The following is a 23,354-nucleotide window of genomic DNA, read 5'->3' on the forward strand; positions in this document are numbered from 1 at the left end:
CCTCACCTGGAGGGACTCGTTGTGTGCCACAGCCTGGAATGCTGAGGGATTGGGATTGGGATCGGGATTGGGATTGGGATTGGGATTGGGATTGGGATCGGGATCACAGCAGATCCCACCAGCATTCCCTAAAAATCCCTCCCAGCGTTTAAAGTTGGCAGTAAAAGGGGTGGGGAAAAAAATTCCCGCTCACTTCAATCTCTTTAGATTCATCGTTTTTCTTATTCCCAGGATGGGGAAGATTTCCAATTAATTTTTAATTGATCCGACAGCGCAAAAAAAAAAAAATAAAATCTCTGCATAGGCAAACATACACATAGCTATATCCCGTGATATATTTATACGTCTATTTATTACTATATATTTAGCTGTGATATATTTATTTAGAACGCTTATATAGACCATTTATATACATTTACATGTGTATATGTGGCTATATATTGTATGTACGTATTTATCTATAGATTTATATTTATGTTAATTAATTTATTTATTAGTTTCTATTTTAAATGTGGGTTTTTTCCTTGCTCTGGAATAATTCCCTGGCCGGTCCCGAGCGCCGGGAGGATGGAATCAGATTCCCGGCGGGGTTCAGCTCCTCAGCATCCCTCTCTTCGGGCAGCTTCCCGGCACTGCCGCATCCCTGAAAAACTGGGAAATGGAGAAATAAATTTTAAAAAATAAATAAATAAAACCCCAAAACTGCGGCGGCGGGAGAGAAGGGGTTAAGGCCGGCAGCCTGCGGAGGGAGCGGAGCCGCTGGATGGAGACGTTAAGAAGCAGCGCCCGGGAGAGGCTGCGGGCAGAGCCGGGCTGCGCTCCTCCCGGTGCCACCGGCAGCCTCCCGAGCCCCACCGGCACCGGCAGAGCCCCCCCGGCAGCGGGGCCGGGCAGCGGGAGCCCCCCGGAGCCCCCCCGGCCCCGCCGCTCCCGGGGGCGGCGGCGGATGGAGGCGCGGAGGGGAGGATGGATGCGGGGATGGAGCGCGGGGATGGAGCGGCGGCGGCAGGGCTCAGGGCCCGGGGACGGTGAGCAGGAGGCGGGGAGGGGAAAGGGGGAAAACCGGGGCGGAACGGGGAAAAAAAACCCCGAAAAACCGAAATAACAGCCAAAAAATAAGAGAGGAAAACAACCAACACCGCGACACCGCGGAGATAAACCACCTAAAATTAAAAATAGGAGGGGAAAGGAGCACGAAGCTCCTGAGCGGGGGGTCGGGGGGTCTCCGGCCCGCCGGGAATTGTGCGTGGGAAGCGGCGGCTGCGGGAAGCTGGGGGGGCAGCGGGTCCCCCCCGCGGCTTTGCGGGAGTTGATGGTTCCCTCCTCATCCCGGCAGGGATTTTTCGCTGGTTTCTGCTGGTTTGGGGAGGGTTTTGCTTCGCAGAGGGAGCCAGGCAGGAGAGAGCTCTCCTCCTCCTCCTCCTCCTCCTCCTCCTTCCCAGACTTCGAGCAGGAACATCTCTGCCGGGGGAAACCGGGAATATAAGGGAATGCAATCCTTCCAGAAGCCTCTCCCCTATTTATTTTCTTCTTCCCACATCCGCGCTGGCTGGCAACTTGGGGGAATATTTTAATACGAAGTTAGAGACGAGCAGGGAGGGCAGAGGCAGCAGCGGAACGGCGTGAAGGTAACCTTGAGCTGAGCCCTGTAAACCCTGGCCTCGGTGAAGGCAGGATTAGAGAAACTTTCCTGGGAATCACAGCCCCGGGGGCTTCAACCCAGCCTGGCCCTGGCAGCTTCTCAGCCGGTGAGTGCCATATCCTGCCTTCCTCTGGGAATTTCTGCCCAGTTATCCTTTGTAAATAAGGGGCTGTCCCTTCCCTGGGCTTGGGAAAGAGCTTTTCCTTGGAATATCCAACGCTGTTGAGCTCAAGGGGATCCTCTGACATGGGGTTCATTAGCAGTCATTAGTTTTATTGATGGATGTTATAATATTGTAGATATTACCAGCAATCGTTGTGGGTTTATATACATTATATTGCATATATTTGTGTATATAAATATATATAGCATATATTGTATATTGCTATATATTATTAGCAGATATTATGGATCTTATCTTTATTATTATATTCTCTATTATTAGCCACTACCATGGTTTCTATATATGTTATGTTATAATATTCCATATATTATTAGCAAATATTATGGGTTTTATATTTATTTTTCTATTCTCTTTATTATTAGCCACTACCATGGTTTCCATATACATTATGTTATAATATTCCATATATTAATAGCAGATATTATGTTGTTTATGTCTATTATTCTATTATCTTTATCATTAGCGACTACCATGGTCTCTATATACATTATATTATAACATTCCATATATTATTAGCAGTTGTTAGGCCCAGGGAGGATTCCCCAGGGTGTTTTGCTCAGGTTTTGGATGCCTTTCCCAAATCCTGGTGCTCAAGGAGCCAAGTCCAGCTGCAGCATCAGGGCTGCAGGTGCCTGGCTCTGGTGGGACTCATCCTTGCCTGGATGTCCCTGTCCTTTGGGGTCCCTGATCCTCGGGATCCTGGCAGATGGGAACCCCCCTGGTGTCTCAACAGCCCAGCTGGGACTTGTGGATTAAATTTCCTCTCCCAGAAAAATATATTTGCTCTTCCTGGGGGAACTTTTCCCCCATGGAAGGCTGGGCCAGCCCTCAGCACCTCCAATTTCCCATTCAGAGTCCCATTTCCCACTGAGAAAATTTCCCTTTCTCCCTGAGTGAGATGCAGGGCGTTCAGCATCATTCCCAGCTCGATCCAGCTGGAAAAATCTCTGAAAAATCTCTGCTTCTCCCAACCTCCATCCCCTTTGGACTACCAGGGATTCGGTTGCTCCAAGCGGTGCAGAGAGCTCTGGGATGGGAATATTTGTTTCCCCATGTGTTTGCTCTCTCCGGAGCCAGGAGCTCCTCCTGGGACTGGGGAAGGAGCGTGGGACAGAAGAGGGATGAGCCTGCAGCATCCATGGGAATGGCAGATCCCTTCCCAAGCCGGGCCTCCCTCTCCCCCGTGCACGGAAAGAAAGGAATCAGCTCTCCCGGGAAAGGAGGTTTGGAGGCAAGTGTTGCACGAAATCCTCCTTCTCACTCCATTAGTGTCCGTGGGCTGAGGAAGGCATTGTCTGCTGCTGGAAAAGCTCGTTAGTTAATTGCCCCAGTGCTGCTGTAATCCCAGATTAACGAGGGCTGAGGGAAATCTCCATGGAGCAGACCTGAGCGTGGGGTTTGCAGGCACTGAGGGCTCAGCTCTTCCCTACCTGGGCGGTCCGTGGGGGTTCCATCCTGGACTGGATGTGCTGGTGGCCCCACGGGAAGAGGTTTTGGTGGGAATGAGCCACCCCCATGGTGGGTCACACCTCCCAGATCCCCCCGATGGTCCCCATGGATCCCATCACGGTTTCTATGGGATTTAGGCTGCTCTGAGCACTAGCAGGGGGGTCCTGTGCCTGGATTTCCCTGGGACAATGTCCCTTTGTTGTGTTTCATCCCCTCCCGTGGATCCTGGAGCCAGGATTGTGCTCCAGTGCTCAAAACCTCGGGATAAACCCCTCCAGGTGCTGCGGGGTTTGTTCCTTGCCGTTAAGCGCGAGGAGAAAAACAGCAGCGCCGTGGTTTTCCCTGGAATAAGGAGCTGCCAGGCTCGGGATGTGCTGCGGCTCAGGAATGCTTTTCCTCAGCTCCACGGACGTGCAGGTGTCCACGGATGCCCGAGCTGGAGGATTTGGGGAGGATGAGCAGGGCAGGGAGGGCAGTGCATCCCCAGGGATGGCTGCCAGCCCCGCCACCGCCGCTGGGAAAGTCAATCCCATATATCCTAAACCTCCTTCTCCTCCGGGATTCAGGCAGCTCCGTCTGGGGGGAGATTTGCTGAGCCAGCAGCTGGCTGGGATCCAGCTGTGCTTCCCTGGGGAGCAGCCCCGGCCTTCCTCCCGCCCTCCTCCTCCTCCTCCTGGCTCCCGGTGGGAGAGCATCCCCTGGGATGCACATCCCTGCTCCCGAAGCCTGACTGAAAACCGCCGCCGGATTTTGCAGCCTGGGCGCAAAACACCCCGAACGTCAGACATCCAAACTCCTTAGGTTAAACCCTGTCAGACACTCGGCGTCCTCTGAAGGAATTACATCACCTTTTCCAAGGGCTGAAGGGTGGGAAGGAGCGGGAGAGGGAGTCTGGGAGCATCCCTCGGTGTCACTGGCAAGCCGGGCTGGCCTCTCCCAAACGCTGCTGTGTGTCACCCGAAAATAGGGGAATTAGCGGGAAAATGGGGTTTTCTCAGCCTTGAAAGCAGGGATGGGGTTGATGCCGGCGGCAGGAATGCTCAGGGAGGGATGCTGGGAGCCAGCAGGGATGTGGTGGGGGAAGATTGGGGTTCTGCTGCCCAAATTCGGTGAGCCCTGGTCCCAAAGGAGGGAGCTTCCCGCTCCTCCAGCCCTGCCAGAAGTACCCCGAGCAGATGGGATAACGCTGCTGGAGAGAACCGGATCACCCAGACCCCTGGGGGTGCTGCAGATTAATTAATTAATTAATGAAAATGCTGATGATGGGGTGCATTTCAGCTGCTGGGAGGGGACACCAGGTCCCACGGCAGGATCCCCTCTGCGCCACCTCATTCCCATCACCCCACCATTCCCCGGCCCCTCTCCCTGCTGAAATCTCCGCAATTCACGGCTGTTTCCTTCCCTGCCTTCGGCAGCGCCGGGCGCTTTTTAAATGATTCATGGCTTAAACCGTTTTTCTTTATGAGCTGCTTTTCACACTTGCGAGGGGAATTCAGCCTCCGAGAACCTGGAACGGGCTTTGATGGAATTGTGGGTGGAGGAGCAGAGCGTGAAGTGCAAACTCCCCATTTTCAGCTCGGCTAGGGCCATTGTGGATTAAAATACTCCGGGAAAGGAGCAGAGTCACGGAGATGGGATTACCTGGGAATTAATGGCCTGGAGGCGATGGGATTTCTTGGCTTCTGGGGACTGGAGCAGCCTGTTCATCCCAGTTTGGATTTGCTTTGGGAGTGAATTCCCGCTGGCAGCCGATGGCTGTGGGGTCTGGGTGGGGATGAGCATCCCTTGGGTAGGAATTGGTATCCCTTGGACAGGAATTGGCATCCCTTGGGTAGGAATTGGTATCCCTTGGACAGGAATTGGTATCCCTTGGACAGGAATTGGCATCCCTTGGGTAGGAATTGGTATCCCTTGGGTAGGAATTGGTATCCCTTGGACAGGAATTGGCATCCCTTGGACAAGGATCAGGATCCTCTGGTCAGGAATCAGCGTCTCCTGGGTGGGGATGAGTATCCCCTGGGTAGGAATTGGTATCCCTTGGGTAGGAATTGGCATCCCTTGGGTAGGAATTGGCATCCCTTGGGAAGGAATTGGTATCCCTTGGGAAGGAATTGGTATCCCTTGGGAAGGAATTGGTATCCCTTGGGAAGGAATTGGTATCCCTTGGGTAGGAATTGGCATCCCTTGGGTAGGAATTGGCATCCCTTGGGTAGGAATTGGTATCCCTTGGGTAGGAATTGGCATCCCTTGGGAAGGAATTGGCATCCCTTGGGTAGGAATTGGTATCCCTTGGGTAGGAATTGGTATCCCTTGGGTAGGAATTGGTATCCTTTGGGTAGGAATTGGTTTGGGTGGTTGTTTTGGGTGGTTGGTTGGGTGGTTGGTTCTTGGACAGGAATCAGCATCTCCTGGGTGGGAATGAGCATCCCTCTGGCAGGAATCAGCATCCCTTAGGCTGGGACATCATTGGGAATTTGCAATGCCAGCTAGCTCAATGTCACAATTAAAAATGGGGTTAAAGTTCCTTAAATCGGCTTGATTAGATAAAATTGCCTTTCCTGCTGAGGCTGCAGGGCCTGAGCTCGTGTAGCTCTGTCCAGTTATTGGAATAAGCCAGGGCAGGATCCATCCCGATGTTCCTGGATTTATTTTTAGCTCAGCCCTGGCAGAAACGGGGTTGGTGCCCTGTGGGCTCTGTCCTCTGGAGAGCACAGGGAGCACGGAGAGGAGGTTGTGCAATTAGCGCGACCTCATTTCGGAGGAGCCTTTTAGCGACCTTAATCAATTAGTCTGGGGCGGCCCTGAAGGGATCTGTGATCCTTCTGGATCCCTCCGGAGCTCCGTGCCTCGTGCCCTGGGCAAGTGCTGACACCATAGAAAGTCCCCAGAATGTTTCAAAATCAGTTTTTATCCACAAGCAAAAATCAGCTCCCTAATTCCAGCCCAAACCCCTCCGTGGATTCCCAGCGAGGAGGAAGATTTGCAAACCCCACAGAAGGCTTGGGAATCCCACACAAAAATCCACCTGCAGGTGGGGAAAGTCCTGCCCTGGATTTCCAAACGGAGCCAATAAATCCCAAATGAGAGGTTTTTCCTCGCTGGCTTGGCCTGTGGAAGGGATTTAGAGGTTCCACAGGCCTGGGGATGTCTCAGCCCTGAGGAAAGGGATCCGATTGTGGTGCAGCTCCCTGGGATGAGCAGCACACCTGGAAGCTGCTGAGTCAGCTGGTTTTCAGGCTTCCCCAGCGGAGGAGAGGCACGAATCCATTCCTCAGCAAAATGAAGGCAGAGAGAAGCTGAATACATGAACTTGGCTTTGATTTGAAGGAGGCTGACAGCTCCGTGTGCCCAGCCAGCCCCTGGGAGAGGCACTGGAAGGTGCTGGATGCTCCAGACGTGCCCTGCTGGGATGGAAACCTCCAATTCCAACAGCCCAGTTTATCTCAGTTTCATTCCCAGCCATAATGGCATTTAAATTCAGCCCCAAGCATCTCATTTGCTGCTGCTTTAAAGTGAGGAAAAGGGTGAAAATCCATTTCCATGGGGTTGGAAAATGGGATGGCAGCTCCACCTGGGAGCTCCAGCTGCCCAACCACTGCCTGGGCAGAAATTCCAAGTTTCCACTGCAGGACACTTGAGGATGGAGGAAGAAAGATTTGAGGCATGGCAGCACCGAGGGTGCTCAGTGTCCCTGGGGGGTTTGCCTGGTGTCACTGGCCAGCGACAGGGAAAATGGGAATCTGCAGGAATTGCTGTGCAATGGGAGCAGCTAGTTGTGGAGGTGCTCTGGGACGGAGTGACATGGAGATTTCTGGTGGTCCCTGCCTGAGTGGGTGGCTTTTGGTGATAGCAGGTGCAGGGAACCTCCATGCAGTGTGTTCTGTGTCCCATGGGTTGGGGTCTTCCTTCCCATGGCTGCATTTCCAGGCTCAGCAGAAGAATTCCAGCATTCCCAAGGGTGCCCAGAGGGGTGCGGGAACTGCTCCCCCCATGTCTTGTGGCGTGGGACTGAGGTCACTACCTGCGTCACAGCCCTGTCATGGGGTCACCCCACTGTTGTCACCAAGCCCTGTCCCATCCCTCTGCTTCCAGGCCCTATTCTTCCCCCGTCCCTGCGATAAGAAATGCTAACGAGGGGGATGAAACTGGATATTCCCGTCGCCTTCTCCTCCTAATGGAATTCTGGTGGTGGTTAATTTGCTGGCTTTAATGGGCCCATTGTCCTGCCGGGCTGGGGGAGCCACGTGAGGACGTTTGGCCCTGCTCGGGTGGGAGGTGGCGCCTGAAGACAACCCAACCTCGGCGCTCAATAATTGCAGGGCAATTTGAAGACAAGCCCCAAATCCATAATTTATGGGCACTTCATTCCTCCCGCTCCCGCCGTGCCAGAGCTGCTCCCGGACGGGTTCTCACCTCCCCACGTGCGGGGGGGATGGATAAACCTGGATAAAGCTGAATTATGGAGGATTGCCTCGGCCTGGGGACAGCTGACGCCGCTCAGGGGGGTGGGTTGAGTGTGGAGCGATGCTCAGATGGGTATCCCGGTGCCGGGATGATGATTTCAGCTCCCGGTGGGACTGTGGTGATGGGGTGTTGGGTATCCCGGTGCCGGGATGAGGATTTCAGCTCCCGGTGGGACTGTGGTGATGGATGCAGGCAGGGAACTATTCCTCCATCCCAGCTGGACCCACATCCTGGGAAATGTCCCCGCTGGAGGTTTGGCTCTGCTGTGCTTTGGCTCTGGGGGAGCAGGGATGGATTCCCCAATCCTGGCACTGCCAGCCAGGGGGATTTTTCCAACCCCGCAGTTCCCATGGGCTGGATCTCTCCCCTGGGATGCAAGCGGAGGGATGGAGCACAGCAGCTCATAACCAAGCGGGTAAATCCCTCCCAGCCCTGCTGTCCCAGCAGTTTTCCAAGCAGCCGCGGCAGCAGCCGCCGGGAGGCCAGGCTGAGGACGCTGCATTGCGCTGGCTGGGGACTGTCCCCGTTTGCTTCACCGCTCCGGATGACAAAGTGTGTCACCGCTGTCCCCTGGCCACGCCGCAGGCTGGGTCCTTGTCCATACTGGGAGCACTGGTGTCCATACTGAGAACACTGGTGTCCATTCTGGGAGCACTGGTCTCCATACTGGGAGCACTGCTTTCCATACGGGGAGCACTGATGTCCATACTGGGAGCACTGGTGTCCATACTGGGAGCACTGGTCTCCATACTGGGAGCACTGCTTTCCATACGGGGAGCACTGGTGTCCATACTGGGAGCACCGGTGTCCATACTGGGAGCACTGGTGTCCATACTGGGAGCACCGGTGTCCATACTGGGAGCACTGGTGTCCATACTGGGAGCACTGGTGTCCATACTGGGAGCACTGATGTCCATACTGGGAGCACTGATGTCCATACTGGGAGCACTGGTGTCCATACTGGGAGCACCGGTGTCCATACTGGGAGCACTGGAGCTCCCTTTGCCGCCCGTGATCCCCCGGCAGCCCCGAGCCCATTATCTCCCCGCGACAATTAGCAGAAGCATTAATGGAATATATGCAAATGCGCAGTAATTGACCTGTGACTCCGCAGTTCATGATGGAGAAGGATGAGCTCCAGATGGCTTAATGAGAGTAATTTAAGCCCCTTCTTTATATGCTGTGCTGGAGCCTGGCAGGGCCGGGACAGAGAGAGGAGGAGGAGGGGGTTGACACTGGGGACACTGGGGAGCAGTGACAGCCCTGGGGACATTCTGTTCCCATCCCAAACCACCCCGTATCCAGCTCCCATCCAAACCCCGGGAAGGTGGGTTTGTTTTGGAGCCAGGGGAAGCCTGGTCCTGAGCAGGGAGCATGGAGAGCAGCCAAGCACCCCCTGGGACCAGCAGGCTGGGGGCTGCTCTCCCATCATGTCCCCCTTCCTGGCCATGTCACCTGTATCCTGCCACATCCCACACATGGAAAAGCCCAAATCTCCTGCTTACTCCGGGGTTACTCAGCCTTTACTCCGAGCACGGCTGTGCAGGGATGGTTTGGGGTTGTGCCTCTCCACCTCCCTGCCCCAGCCTGCCCAGCCTTGAGCTCCATCAAATTCCTGCGGCAGAGCCGGAGGTATCTGAATAACCACTCTGGGAGACCAAATTAAAATATTGATGTATAATTCATGCCATATGTTCCACCAACATTTTTTATTTAATCAACTGAAGACAGATGGCAGGAACATAGAGGCCATTAAACTAATGGCACTTTGTCTTTCCATTTATTTCCGTCTCCTTTCCTAAAATAAGACGAGACCGTGACAGGCAGCACACCCTGGGCACGAGACCATTCCCAGCACATGGATGTGTCAGCAGGGGCATTTCCCACGTGGCTTTTCCCAGGGAAGGCTGGAGAAAATCTTCCATAGCTGGCAGGGTTTGAAGGAGAGGAATCCCGCGAGGGAACTCCAGCCAGGTGGGGTTGGAAGGGATTGTCCTTTCTGTGCCCTTCCCGTGCCACCAGGGATGGTCCTGATGTTCCTGGGGCAGCACCGTCCTGCTGGCAGGGTGGGAATTGGGGTGGTCCTGGCTGGAGGATAGAGAATGTCAAGGCAAAATCCTCCCTGGGGACATGAGGGATTGGAGAGACACCCAGGGATGTTGTGCTCCCTCGGGGGGCTCCCAGCCCTGCGGGATGCTGGAATATCCACTGGATTTCATCCGTGGATTTCACCTGCTGGTGCAGAGATGTTGGGATCTAGGGGTGAAATGTGTTCGTGCAGAGTGCGTGTGCACAGCTCATCCTCCCGCGGGTGAAATTTTAAATTTTCCACATCCCAGAGCCGTCCTGGAGCACCTCTCCTGCAGGACGAGACAGAGACTGTGGGATTTGGGTTCACCCCACCAGCATCACCCCCGGTCACCCACCTGGAAGAGCTGGAAGTTTCCCTCTCCAGGGCTGGAAGGCGATGGAGAACCCCAGGTGTCCTTCCTCACCCCGCAGAGGGACAGAGCCACCATCCTCACGTGTCCTGGGACACATTCCTGAGCGTGCCTCTCTCTTTGCCTTGCAGGTGGAGACTCCTTGCCCTGGGAGTGAGCTGAATGGGGTTCCCTTACACAAAAGGGTCCCAGGCAGCATTCCAGGCTCCGGGCGCGTCCAGGGACCTTTCATTCTTTGTCTGAAAGGGCAGCGGTGCCGTTCCCACTCGAGCGATGCCTGACGGAGCCGGTGCCGCCGGGAGCGAGGAGCTGCGGCAGCTGATCGGCTTTCAAATCACCTTCAAACCTCGATTTCCTTAACACGATCCCTCCGGCAGCGCAGTCCGCGCCGCACGGCCCGGGGGACTTTGCCGGGAAGAGAATAAACCGCGGCCGGGGGTGACAACCAGCGCTGGAAACCCCCCCGGCCCCGACTTGGAGACTCAAAATCCACTTTTCTCCAGCACTCCAGGACTTTTTTAGGATCGGACAACAGCTTTGCGCGACCTCACCCTGCAGCCCTCACCGCGTCTTTTTCCCGGGATTCACCTGCAATCCAGGTGGGATAAATTCCCCCTTGGAGCATCCCTGGAACCGCAGAGCATCTTCCCCGCGGCGCCGGCTGCCGGGGGAGGGATGAAGACGCTATGGCCAAGCTTTTGCTAAAACTCCAGCGGTACTTTCGGCGCAAACCCGTGCGTTTCTTCACGCTGCTGGCTCTGTACCTGGCGGCCGGCAGCTTGGTTTTCCTGCATTCCGGCTTTTCCGGGGAGCCCACGGTGCCGGGGAGCCCGAGGAGCCCCGCGGCGGCCGAGGGACCTGGGCTGCCCTACCTGGGGGTGATGCAGCTCAGCCGAGGCTTCAAGGCGGCTACGATGCCCGCCGGGGCTCGGCGGCACGGGGCTTGGTTTAAAAGCACCTCCAAGGAGCCGTCGGAGAGGGGAAAATCCCGGGATAACGGCGGCACCCGGAGCCGGGCGCTCAGGGGCAGGAGCGGCCGAGAGAAGGAGGAGGACAGAGGTGAGGGTTGGGGACATGTGCCTGGGGGGGTCACTCGGTTTTTTCTCTCCCAGGGGGACATCGGGAGCTGGGGCAGCGGTCTGTGAGCTCGTTTGGGGTTGTGCATCCCTTCCCGAGCACGCACCCCCAGGAAATGTGCATTTATTTAGTTATTTATAAAAACCCTGCTGGAGCAGCAAGGTCTTCTTCCCACTCTGGAGACCCTCAGTCTGGATATTTCCAAAAGGACCTTCTCCCTCCTTCTTCCCTCCTTCCCCTCCTCTCTCCCCAAGTGCCAATAATCCACTTTTATTTTTCCATCTTCACTCTTTCCCCCCAGTGCATCACCAAGCTCTGAGTCCCCCTTTGCTGTGACAGCCGATTTTGGGGGTGCAGCCCCATCTTCCTCCCACTCTTTGGCTCTGCCAGGGGCCAAATTCAGTTTTCTGAATGAGCACAAAACCCAGGCTTGTGTGGGCATCTCTGCAGTGTGGATACAGGGGTGCTGTCGAGTGGCTCCATTATTAATGATCAAGGATAAGCGGATGGAGTCGTTCCCATCGATTTTTAAAATGCCATCTATTTATCCTGGAGGCAGCCGGAGCTGCACGCTCTGTGGGATTTGGGTGGCTGGGCTCTGGGTGGAGCAGGAGATGGGGATGGAGAGAAGCAGGAATTCCCAACCCCATGGCAAACTGGGGTTTTCCCAGGATTGATCCCCCAACCTGGGCTGCTCTCTTCCTCTTGAGCAGGAGGTGATTGCGTTCACTCTGGACAAAATGCACTCTTGGAAGTCAAAGAGTCCACTCTTGGAGACCAAAGGAAAAAGATTTTGTAGTGCTTATGGGGATTTTCTCCTGCTAAAAGGAGCTGGAGGGGGTTCCCCCATTGTGACCCCACTCTGAGGGGTCTCTGGGATGTCTTGGTGGCCACATCACTCCATTAATGCAAATTGACTTGAGTGCAGCCTCAGCAGATGGTCCCTGAGCCCAGGCTGTCTGTCCCCATAAAGACCCCAAGCAGTGCCCGTGTCCCTGGCCATACGTCCCGTGTGCTCCAAGATTAGCCTCATCCAGCACTGCCTGCAGGGATGGAATGCTGAGCTCGGGATTTAGCTGCTCCCAGGTGGTCTGGGAATATAATTTTCCCCTCGGAGCATCTTGGCAGCTCCTGAGCGTGATGGTGTGGAGAAATCCTGCAGCTTGAGAAATCCTGGTGTTCCTGGTGTGGCTGGCAGAGCCTCGGGAGGAACCCCTGACTTCCCTTCTCCCCTGGAGCACCGGGATATCTGGCAGGAGCAGGAGGATTTAATGGGGCTGGTAATTAAGTGGGGACAGCTTAACGAGGCGGCTGTGGAGGCTCTGCCACGTGAAATCATTCCGGAGGGAATATTGCTCCAAAATCAGCTCGGGTTCAGAGCGTGATGTGAGTTTCCCTCTTCCTCCTCCTCCTCCTCCTCCTCCTCCTCGTTCTCCCAGCAGTGTCAGGCAAAGGTGTGGGTGGAGAACAGCCACATCCAACTCTGGTCCATTCCTGGACATCTCCAGCCATTCCCACCCCTGACCAAGCAATCCCACCAGGAATAGGGGGATGATAGGCAGAGCCATCTCTATATCCCCAGCTCCTGGAAAAATGGGATGTTTGGGGAATTTAATGGTAATCACTGGGTGGATTTCTGCTCACACTTGTGTTTCTGACAGGCTCTGAAATTCCTCCCGGAGAGGTCCCACTCTCCCTACAAACCGTGCCAACCCCACCCTCCCCCTCTCAGCGTCTCCCCCTTCACTCCTGTCCTCGTCTCTCCCTAATTATTCCAGCTGGCTTCCCAATAAGTGGCATCACGCATATGTCAGGAGCAGTGGGTTGAAGGTAATGCACATCAGTCACCAGCTCCATGAGAGTGTCTGGAGCCACCCCACACCCTCTGGATCAGGCACAGCTGGAATGCTCTGACCTGCCAGGACCTGCTCAGCCCTGAGGGAATGCCGTGTGGGATAACTGGGAGTTATGGCTCTGGTGGGGAAAGATATCTGACATTTTTCTCCATCTTCCTCCTCTGCCCTCCTCCAGGCTGGCTTGGGAAGGTGGTTCCAGTGCTTGTGGGGTCTGTGCTGCACTGGGAGGGTTGGGAATTGGGGGATTCTGTGTGGGGCACACCATGGATGGGGTGAGGTGGGCTGGGGACCCTAAACAGGTGTGGAATGCAGGGAGGAGGTCAGAAGTGTTATCCCAGAGCTTGGTTTGGAATTGGAGTGGCACAGTGGAAAACATTCCTCCCTGTGAGGGTGCTGAGGCTCTGGAATAGAATTCCCAGAGAAGCTGTGGCTGCTCCTGGATCCCTGGTAGTGATCCAGAAGCTTCCAAAGCAAACAAGCAGGGAATGCTGCTGCACATCCCTATTTAGGGAAACACCGGGAGCAGGTGGGATCAGCATGTTGTGACCCTCTGCCCTCTCTGTCCCCAGCCCGCTACATCGGCTGCTACGAGGACAACACCCGGCGGAGGACCCTGCGCGGGATGTCCTTCTTCGACTACAAGAAGATGACGGTGTTCCGTTGCCAGGACAACTGTGCCGAGCGGTAGGGACGGGGACAGGGGCTCTGTGGATCCCTGCACACTGTCTCCATGATTCCCAGCACACAATCTCCATCAATCCCTGCACTGCATTCCCATCAATTCCTGCATACCGTTTCCATGAATCCTTTCCCACCATCTCCATCAATCCTTTCCCACCGTCTCCAAAAATCCTTTCCCACTGTCTCCATCAATCTTTTCCCACTGCCTCTATCAATCCCTGCCCACCACCTCCATGAATCCCTGCAGAGTTTCCATCAATCCTTTCCCACAGGATAGGAGAGGAGAGGAGAGAATGATATATAATGTAACACGCGACGTCATGCAAAAACACACAACAACACACAACATGTGTCACACCATGTAACACATAACATATCGGAAAATAGGATGGGATAGTAAATAGGGTGGGATAGTAAATAGGATGGGATAGGATGGAGAGGAATGATATAATAGATTAGGATACGACAGGAAAATAGGATTGGACAGGTGATCAGATGGAATGGAGTGGAATAATAGGATAGACTAGACTAGAAAAGAATAAGGCCAGGATGGGATTGCAGAATGGGATAGAATGATGGGATGGGATGGGATAGGATATTTCCAGCTGGAAGTGCCCTACAATGATCACTAGCCCAGAAAAGAATCCGTGGGATGCAGTGCTGATCCCAACACCGGCCATGAGCAGGAATGCTCCTTCCAAACCCCCTGGAGCTGGGGGGATGCCAGGGATGAGCTGAGATCCCACCTCCCTCTCGGCAGGGGCTACCTGTATGCAGGGCTGGAATTCGGGGCCGAGTGCTACTGTGGGCACAAGATCCAGGCGTCCAACGCCAGCGAATCCGAGTGCAACATGGAATGCAAGGGAGAGCGGAGCAACACCTGCGGCGGCATCAACCGGCTCTCCATCTACCGCCTGGAGCTGGCCCAGGAATCCGCCCGGAGGTGTAAGTTGGAGGGATCCATCCGGCTCGGTACTGGAATGGGGAATTCCTGGTGGTGCTGGAGGGGTGATCCTAGAATTCTGGTGCTGTGTGAGCCGAGTCATGGTTCCATGGAGGTTCTTGGATCTGAGTCTGGGATGGTTTTGTTCCTGCAAACATCAGGAATCTCCCTGTGGGGAATGCTGCTGGCTGGGGTTGGGTGGAATGAGGAGCCCCAGAGCTCCAGCTGGAATTCGGGGAATTTTGGGGAGACTTTACATGGAGATTTCATTCCTGATGGCCAAACGGGACCATCAGTGTCTCCAGTGTGTGCTGCAGGATGAAGGATGTGTGGGAATTCCAGACTGAGCAGACGGTGTTCCCTCGTTTGGCTCCCAATTAGGCAGCTCTATAATTACCCACATTCCCTGCTCATCTTTCCTCATATCCAAGGAATGGGAAATAGGATGGCAGCAGCCAGGAATGCCCAGAGGCTGAGGGTGCCAGAATGGGATCCCAGCACTGGGAAGGACCAGACCAAACCCAGCCCTGCTCTCCTCCCTGGCTCCATCCCTTCTCCATCCCTGGGATCACCAAGAGGATAAAAATAGCCAGGAAAAAATATCCCTGATTTTGCTGCCGGGCTTTTGCTCCAGTTTTGCACCATCAGCAGCCAGATGATCATCATCCAACGTGGCTGCACTGCCGGAGGGGCTGGGAGCAGTCGGGAATGCTGTGTCACACCGTGTCACACCGTGTCACACAGAGTGGCAGTGGTGACATTTTTGGGATGTCTCTCTCTCTTCCAGACGGAAGCGCGATATTCCGGGGCTGCTTCCGCCGGCCGGAAAACGTCTCCATCGCCCTGCCCGCCAGCCAGCTCATGCTCAACATGTCCGTGGATAAATGTGTGGATTTCTGCACGGAAAAGGTACTGGGATCAACTTCACTTCTTCAGCTTTGTTTCCGTCATCGTCAGAGTCACACCAGGAGATTTGAACTCAGTTTAGGGACATTTTTGTTTATCCGAGTGGCAAAGGAATAAATGGATTTGTGTCCCTTCTGTGGGAGGGACTGGAGCCAGCAGCAGCTCTGGGAAAATTTGGGAAGGAGCATCCCAGAATCATAGCTTGATTTGGAAGTGACCTTTAAAGGTGCCACCACGGGGTCCTGCTCTGGTCCAGGGGTCTCATCCTGGGGTGTGGCACCTCTGAGCAGGGAGGGGAAAGGTTGGCAGTGGGAATTGTTGGAAGGTGGATGCTGGGATGGGCTGGAATGATGCTTGAAACAGGTTGGAAGGGTGTTGGAAATAAGGTGGAAGGGTGCTGGAATTGGAAGGATGCTGGAATGGACTGGGATGATGCTGGGAAGGGCTGGAGGGAGGCTAGAATGTGATGGAATGATGATGAAATGAGCTGAAACAATATTGGATTTGGGCTGGAAAGATACTGGAATTGGGCTGGAAAGATACTGGAATTGTACTGGAATGGGCTGGAATTGAGCTGGAAGGATGTTTGAGGTTGGTTGGAAGGATGCTGGAAATAAGGTGGAATGACGGTGTAATGGTGCTGGAATGATCCGGAACGGTGCTGGAATGAGCTGAAATAGTCTGGAACTATGCTGGAATGATGATGGAATAGTGTTGGAATGTTCTGGAATGATGACGAATGGTCCAGAATGGTCTGGAATGGGGCTATAATCATGCTGGAATGGTCTGGAATGTTCTGGAATGATGATGAATGGTCTCGAATGCTGCTGGAATGGTCTGGAAGGATGCAGAAATGGTGCTGGAATGGGGCTGAAATGGTCTGGAAGCATGCTGGAATGCCGCTGGAACATTCCGGAAGGATGTTCCAAACCACCCCACAACTGCCCGGCGGGGTCGGGGCAGCGAGTGCAGGCTTGGGGGGCTCAACCCCATCCCGGGGCACAGGACTGATGCCATTCCCTGTGCCCATCCCTGCAGGAATTCCCCCTGGCAGCCCTGGCGGGCACCACGTGCCGCTGCGGCTTCCCCAGCACGCTGTTCCCGCTGCACGAGCGCGAGGACGAGCAGCTCTGCGCCCACAAGTGCGCCGCCGAGGAGTTCGAGAGCTGCGGCTCCGACGAGTTCCTGCTGGTCTACCAGACACAAGTGCAGGGTGAGCTCCTCCCAGAACCCTTTCCCGGGAATGCCGGCATTCCCAGCGTTTTGTTAAAAAATTGTGTTTATTTTAATTCCCTGGGAAATTGAATCCTCTTTGACAAGCTGTGATTGCTGCCTGATTCCTCCTTCCCAGGGCTTCTCCCACTTCTCCCTGATCCCACGGGAGTCTGTTGTCCCGAGGGGACAAACTGTAGGGAAAAAGGCAGAAAGTTCCCAAATAGCTCTTATTTTCCAGCAGTGGGACCATGGAGCGCAGGGAGAGGGGAAAATTGTTCCTGGGAGAGGAAAAGCTGAAGGGAGCAAGTGAGGACTCGAATCTGGGTGGTTTTGACTCAGTTTTGTCACGATCCCTTGGTGTTTGGGGCGGTGCTGGAAATGCTGCTTGTTGATCCATAAAGAAAGCAGGAGCGTTGCTTGGCACAGTGATCCCTGTTACTCACCCTTCCCTAAGCACACAGCTGGGAATGACAGAGAGTTCTTTGGAAAAATCCTCTTAGGAGTTTCCAGGCATTTAGGACTCCTTGAGGTGCCCAGGACCATTTGGGATGTCCCTCTACACCTTAGGCAGGGCAGCTTTCCCTATCCTTCTCCCTTCCCCAGCATTTTCCCGGGAGCAGCAGCATTCCCTACGACATCCCTGTGGGAAAAGCAGATTTCCACACCACATTCCTGACGTCTCTCCCTGCAGACAACCGCTGCATGGACAGGAGGTTCCTGCCCAGCCGGGCCAAGCAGTTGGTGGCCCTGGCCAGCTTTCCTGGCGCTGGGAACACCTGGGCCAGGCACCTGATCGAGCTGGCCACCGGCTTCTACACCGGCAGCTACTACTTCGATGGATCCCTCTACAACAAAGGTGAGGGGACAGAGCTCCTGGGGGGACAGCCTGGCTGGGGACAGTCCTGGGGACATCCTGGGAAGCGGGGAGAAGAGCTGGGTGTGACTGGTGCTGCTCTCCCTGGGGTGGTTTGGGGTGGAGTGTCCTGGTGAGGGAATTCTTCCCTGGGAGGGTGGGGAGGGCCTGGAATGGAATTCTCAGAGAAGCTGTGGCTGCCCCATCCCTGGAGGTGTCCAAGGCCAGGTTGGACAGGGCTTGGAGCAACCTGGGACAGTGGAAGGTGTCCCTTTCCAATGGGGTTGGAGTCAGCTTTAGGATCCCTTCCAACACAAAGCATTTTGGGATTCTGATCCTAATACCCACCCATTGCAGGGGGAGGGCAAACATGAGTTCCCCCAGCTCAGAACCATTCACAGCAGTTTTATCTGGAGATCCTGGAGGTTTCTCCTGTTATTCCTTCCCTTTTTGTGGCTTTGAGAGGAAATTCTCCCTTCCCCCTTGGCTGTGCTGGAGTTGGGATCTGTACCCAGATGGTTGGTGGGGTCTGTACCCAGAATATCCCCTAAATCCCCATTTTCCCAACACCACAGGCAGCACATTCCTTCGAGATGTGCCAAATCCAGCCTTCCCGAGAGGGAGAAGCTCAGTGAGGGAGCTGTCCCAGCCCCCAGGGTGCAGCAGCATCCCAGGGAAGGGAGAAAAGCCTTGGCTGGGCTCTGCTCAGCCACCCGAGCGTGGGCTCCGTGTTCATTCCCAGTCGGAGGGCCAGGGAGGTATCCAGGCAACCAGCAGATTTATCCATCACCGAGAGCAAATTACACCTCTCTAACTGATGGAATACAGCTCCTTCCAGCTTCCCAGGGGAGTTCCAGGGGCTGGGATTGATGCTGGCTCAGCCCCATGCTCTGGGCAGGGTCTCCTCTCTGGACCCCCCATGGCATCACCCACACCTTGTGCTCATCCTCTGCCCCACAGGCACAAGGATTGTCCCTTTCTTTATTTTATGGGAGAGTTTGAACTGCGATCAGGGAGATTAGAGCCGTAAAATCTGCTCCTGACCCCTCAAAACAGGCACGAGAGCCGAGAGTGGCCGGGCAGATGTCACCCCGAGGGGCCCCTGCGACTGTGAGCCACCCACTCAGGAATTTTATAAGACTCATAACGTGGGAAAACAAATCATTTCCATCTGGGAGAGGGATGCAAATCCTCCTTCACGCCCCAGCTGCTTTCATCCAACTGGGTTTTGCAACCTGATATCCCTGTGTCGTTTCCTTTCATGCAGCCATGGGATCATTAGGTTGGAAAAGCCCTCTGAGACCGAGGCCAAGTGCTGCCAAGGCCACCATGTCCCCAGGTGCCACATCCACGTGGCTTTTAAACCCCTCCAGGGATGGGGACTTCACCACTGCCCTGGGCAGCTATGCCAGGGGATGACCACCTTTTGGGTGGAGATATTTCCCCTGATATCCCATCCAAACCTCCCTGGCACAGCTTGAGGCCATTCCCTTTAATTCTATCCATTTTTCCCTGCGAGAAGAGCCTAACCCCACCCCGGCTGCCCCCTCCTATCAGGGAATTTTGCAGAGCCAGAGATCCCCTCAGACCCTCTTTATCTCCAGGCTGAGCTCCCCCATCTCCCCTTTTTCACTCCCATTAATGCCATCTCTGTCCGGGCAGGATTCAAGGGCGAGCGGGACCACTGGAGGAGCGGCAGGACCATTTGCATCAAGACCCACGAGAGTGGGCAGAAGGAGATCGAGTCCTTCGACTCGGCCATCCTGCTCATCCGCAACCCCTACAAGGCCCTGATGGCCGAGTTCAACCGAAAATACGGGGGACACATCGGCTTTGCTGCCCACGCCCACTGGAAGGGCAAAGGTAGGGCAGAAAATCTGCTGAGAGAGCTCCAGCCTGGCTGCTGGAGGCAGGGAGTGGTTGGGGAAAACCCAGAAGAGAAGGAATTTTGGGGGAATTTTGGGCTGTGCCACCACTTTGGGGTGATCTCCTGGTGGGATCTCGTATGGCTGAGGGGTCCTGAGTTAGGTGGGATGGGATGGAACAGGATGGGCATCTCCTGTCCCCAGAGTGACCACAGGGGGTGGCGGCAGCCCCCAGCCCATCCCCAGGGACCAGGCGGTGTCCGGGTGTCGTTTCCGCGCGTTTCCGCTTAATTACAGCAATTTCCAAATTGCTGTTGTGGGATTGACTTCATTGGAAAGAGTTAAAATGTTTAGCTTGATTGAACATCTGCTACCCTTAATTCCGAGTTTATTTAAGGGGAGCTGCGGTTGCCGCGCTTGGGATGTGCCTGGATTTCGTTATCTCCATGTGCTGGCAGTGCTGGGGACAGCCCAGCCCTGCTCTCCCTATCCCATAAATCCAGCAGGGTGTGGTGTCCCCCATTTCCTCAGCCTGGTGTCCCTGAGCTGGCATTGTCCCCACTGTGGTGATGTAGGAGCCTCTTGGCTGATTTTATCCCCATCCAGCTGTGGACAGAGGCAGGATTGGGATTCCAGCACCTCAGGGAGCCTCCTGAGCCTTCCAAATCCCAATTCCAATCCCAATCCCAATCCCAATCCTGATCCTGATCCCCTCTCCAGCCTGTCCCAAACCTCGTCTCTCCAAGGGGAAGGATGTCCAGAGGGAATCATTCCCTCCATCCCAGCAAGGTCCTGTTTGGCTGCACTTCAAAATACGTCACCAAATTCTTTCCAGGAGATGTGTGGAGTAATTAACGGCTGGGTTAATTGTCAGGTTAATTAACCATTGCTGGGAAGGATGGAGGTTTTCCATTATGGGATCAGTGACCCCATTCCCAGCTGGAGAGGCCCCTGACCATGGAGCATGAGGATCCAATTCCCTGCAGCCCAGATGTCCAAATTATTTCCTTCTCCCAAGAAATAATTTTGGGGCAAATTTAGAAAAAAAAAAAAAAAAAAGATAAAAAGCCATGTTCTGTCTCCAGCCTCATCCCCAGTGCTGCAGGGATGTTTTCCCATTTTCCCCCAGCCCATTCCCAGCCCTGCAGAGGCCAAACCCCTGCTTGGTTCCGTGGCATTAATTTTACAACAGCCCTGGAGCGGCTCCAAAGCAAAGTTTTATGTGCTGTGATTACACAAGGTGAACTGTCCTGGATCCTCTTAATGGAACACATCCTGCTGCTAACGATCCCTCAGGGAATTAAACCCAGTCCAGCTGTTAACCAGGCCTTGGTTTTGTGGGAAGGACGTGAGGAAGAGGGAGATACCCGGGGAGCTTTTATGTGGCACTGCCGGGGGGAGATACAGCTGATTATTGATGATATTATTATCCATCATCCCTTTCATCACCTGATTTCAATGGGAGGATCAATTAGCCAGAAGGATAATTGAAAAACCCACCCGCCCTGTGCTCCTTTTCCCCAGAGTGGCCAGAATTCGTGGCTAACTACGCCCCGTGGTGGGCAACCCACACCCTGGACTGGCTGCGCTACGGGAAGAAGGTGCTGGTGGTGCACTTCGAGGACCTCAAACGGGACCTGTTCGTGCAGCTGCAGAGGATGGTGGGGCTGCTGGGCGTCACGGCCTGCGAGGACAGGCTGCTGTGCGTGGAGGGACAGAAGGATGGCAACTTCAAGCGCTCGGGCCTGAGGAAGCTGGAGTATGATCCCTACACCCCCGAGATGAGGAAGACCATCAGCGGCTACATCCGGACCGTGGACGCCGCGCTGAAGCTCCGCAACCTCTCGGGGGTCCCTGAGGATTATTACCCCAGATGATGGTGACCCCGGCGGGGGGACAGCACCCTACTGGGGTGGCCCTGGTCCTCCTGGCCTCTGTGATTCCACCCAGTGGGTGGCTCTTCTTGGAACTCTCCGTGTGCTGCTGTAGCTGCTGCTCGCTCCCTGCATGAGCCACCACAGGTCCCCGAGCTTTTCCGGCCGACCCCAGCATGGGGACAAGGGTGCCTTCCCTGCCCCAGGGTCCCTGCTCCTCTCCTGGCACCTCCTGGGAAGTGCAATGGGATTTTTGTGGTCCCCTCGGGCTCTCCCGGGGATGCTGTACTGCTCAGGCCGCGCCTGAGCTCCCTGGGGTGGGTGTTCCCAAAATCTCAGTGCTGGAAGGATCCCACTTGTCCTTGGATGGAATCTCCAGCCTTCCCAAGGGGGTGGCACCATGTGGGTGATGTTCCCGTGGGTCCTGTCGGGGGTTATGGGGTCGGGAAGGCCGTGCTGTGCGATGTCCCCAGGCGAGGTGGCCGCGGCTCCTTGAGCCATCCTGCAGCTCCCTGAGAATTCCCTGGAATTCCCCAGCCTCAGCACCAGGCAAAGCTGCTCCTCCAGCCCCTGGGAGAAGCTGTGACCCCCACCAGGGTGGAAGCTCCCCTTCCCTGTGGGTGCTGCTCCAGAGGGGGACGTTTTCCCTGGACAGAGGAGCTGCCAGGACCCACAAGCTCATCCCAGCCCCATTTCAGAGCCCACAAGCCAGAACAGCCCCCCAGGAGCAATTTTGGGGGCCAGGAGCAGTTTGGGGGACGAGGAGCAGAGTCCACACTGCAACCCAGCTCCATCCAACCCCTGCACAGGGAGCAAACCCTGGGGCTGAGCTTTGGGGTGTCCCAAAGCCGTACCAAAGGATCCCACACACCGGGAACGTGCCGATTTCCAGGCTGGCTTTGTGCACAGCTGCATGTGGTCCCTGGCTGTCCCCTCATCCCACGCCACCCTCCCCGTCCTGGCTTTGCCCTAACCGAGCTCCCCGAAGCTCTGACCCCGCCAGACCCCCTTGGATGTAGGTGCAAAAGCCATATATCGTGCGCAGCCTTTTCTAGAGTTAGAGATTCACCAGTCGGCTTTTAACTCTTGATCCTGATAGAAATGCAGGCACAGGTTGAATCCAGAGACTCTGCTTGGTCTCTGCTCCAAGAGAGAAGAAAACTCCCTGGAGCAAAAAAAAGGAGAATTTCAATAAAAATCTATTTTTCTAACGAGCTGGGCTGGGGGGGTTCCTGCTCCCTGTTCCTTCAGAGGAGGGTGGGGATTTTGGGTTTTTTGCTGTTCTGCCTCCCTGTGTGTTCATGGGGCCACCTGAGAATGGCTCCTCTCCCCTTTAATCCCATTAATGCATTTCTGCATTTGAATTTATTTTTAAATTTAAAATTCAAATTTCCCGGATTTAATGGGTATTTAAATCCCATTAATGTCATTTCCGTATTGACAACGCAACCAAAGCGGCTCATTTTTGGGAGCTTTAGCACCTGCAGAGCGTCCCAAAAGACAGATTTAATGGGATGCGTGGTGGGAATGGGGAGATTCACTGCAGGATTTATTCCTGACCTTCCTCAGCACTGGAGTGAGAGCTCCACGCAATTTATTTCCAATTTGGTGTTGGTGAAATTCCCTTTTTTCTAGCGGGGATGAAGCCTCACGTCTGGCTTGATTTGTTCTGACAGATCCTGGCCGCCGAAGGGGCAGTGCTCCCTCCTGCCCCTCGGAAGTAATTAACCCCCCGAAGCCAATTAATCGCCGAGATAAAGCAATTAGGGGATGACATTGCGTGCGGCGCTCGGGGCCTGGGCTGCAGCTTGGGAGGAGGGAGGGGAGGGTGGAGAGAGGAGAAATCCCCACATCTGCACCTCCACAAACCCCAGGAAAAAAAAATGGGAACCTCCCCAGCCCCC

General features: G+C 54.9%; 1 protein-coding gene across 2 annotated transcripts; it reads left to right on the forward strand.

The window, feature by feature from the left end:
* Positions 1-902: 902 nt before the first annotated feature.
* On the forward strand, positions 903-22,664 carry WSCD2 (WSC domain sialate O sulfotransferase 2). Of its 2 annotated transcripts, none has more exons than XM_085075603.1 (9): positions 903-1,028; positions 10,312-11,239; positions 13,683-13,797; positions 14,555-14,739; positions 15,525-15,646; positions 16,682-16,856; positions 17,550-17,714; positions 19,374-19,574; positions 21,101-22,664. In XM_085075603.1, the coding sequence occupies exons 2-9, from the start codon at positions 10,867-10,869 to the stop codon at positions 21,451-21,453; spliced, it is 1,689 nt and encodes a 562-aa protein (XP_084931729.1). In that variant the 5' UTR covers positions 903-1,028; positions 10,312-10,866; the 3' UTR covers positions 21,454-22,664. The 2 variants fall into 2 exon arrangements, with proteins under 2 accessions (XP_084931729.1, XP_084931730.1); XM_085075604.1 differs by lacking the exon at positions 903-1,028 and adding an exon at positions 1,458-1,748.
* Positions 22,665-23,354: the final 690 nt, after the last annotated feature.

This window comes from Lichenostomus cassidix, chromosome 15, assembly GCF_008360975.1.
Source record: "Lichenostomus cassidix isolate B80296 chromosome 15, HeHo_3.0, whole genome shotgun sequence".
Classification (NCBI taxonomy): Eukaryota; Metazoa; Chordata; class Aves; order Passeriformes; family Meliphagidae; genus Lichenostomus; species Lichenostomus cassidix.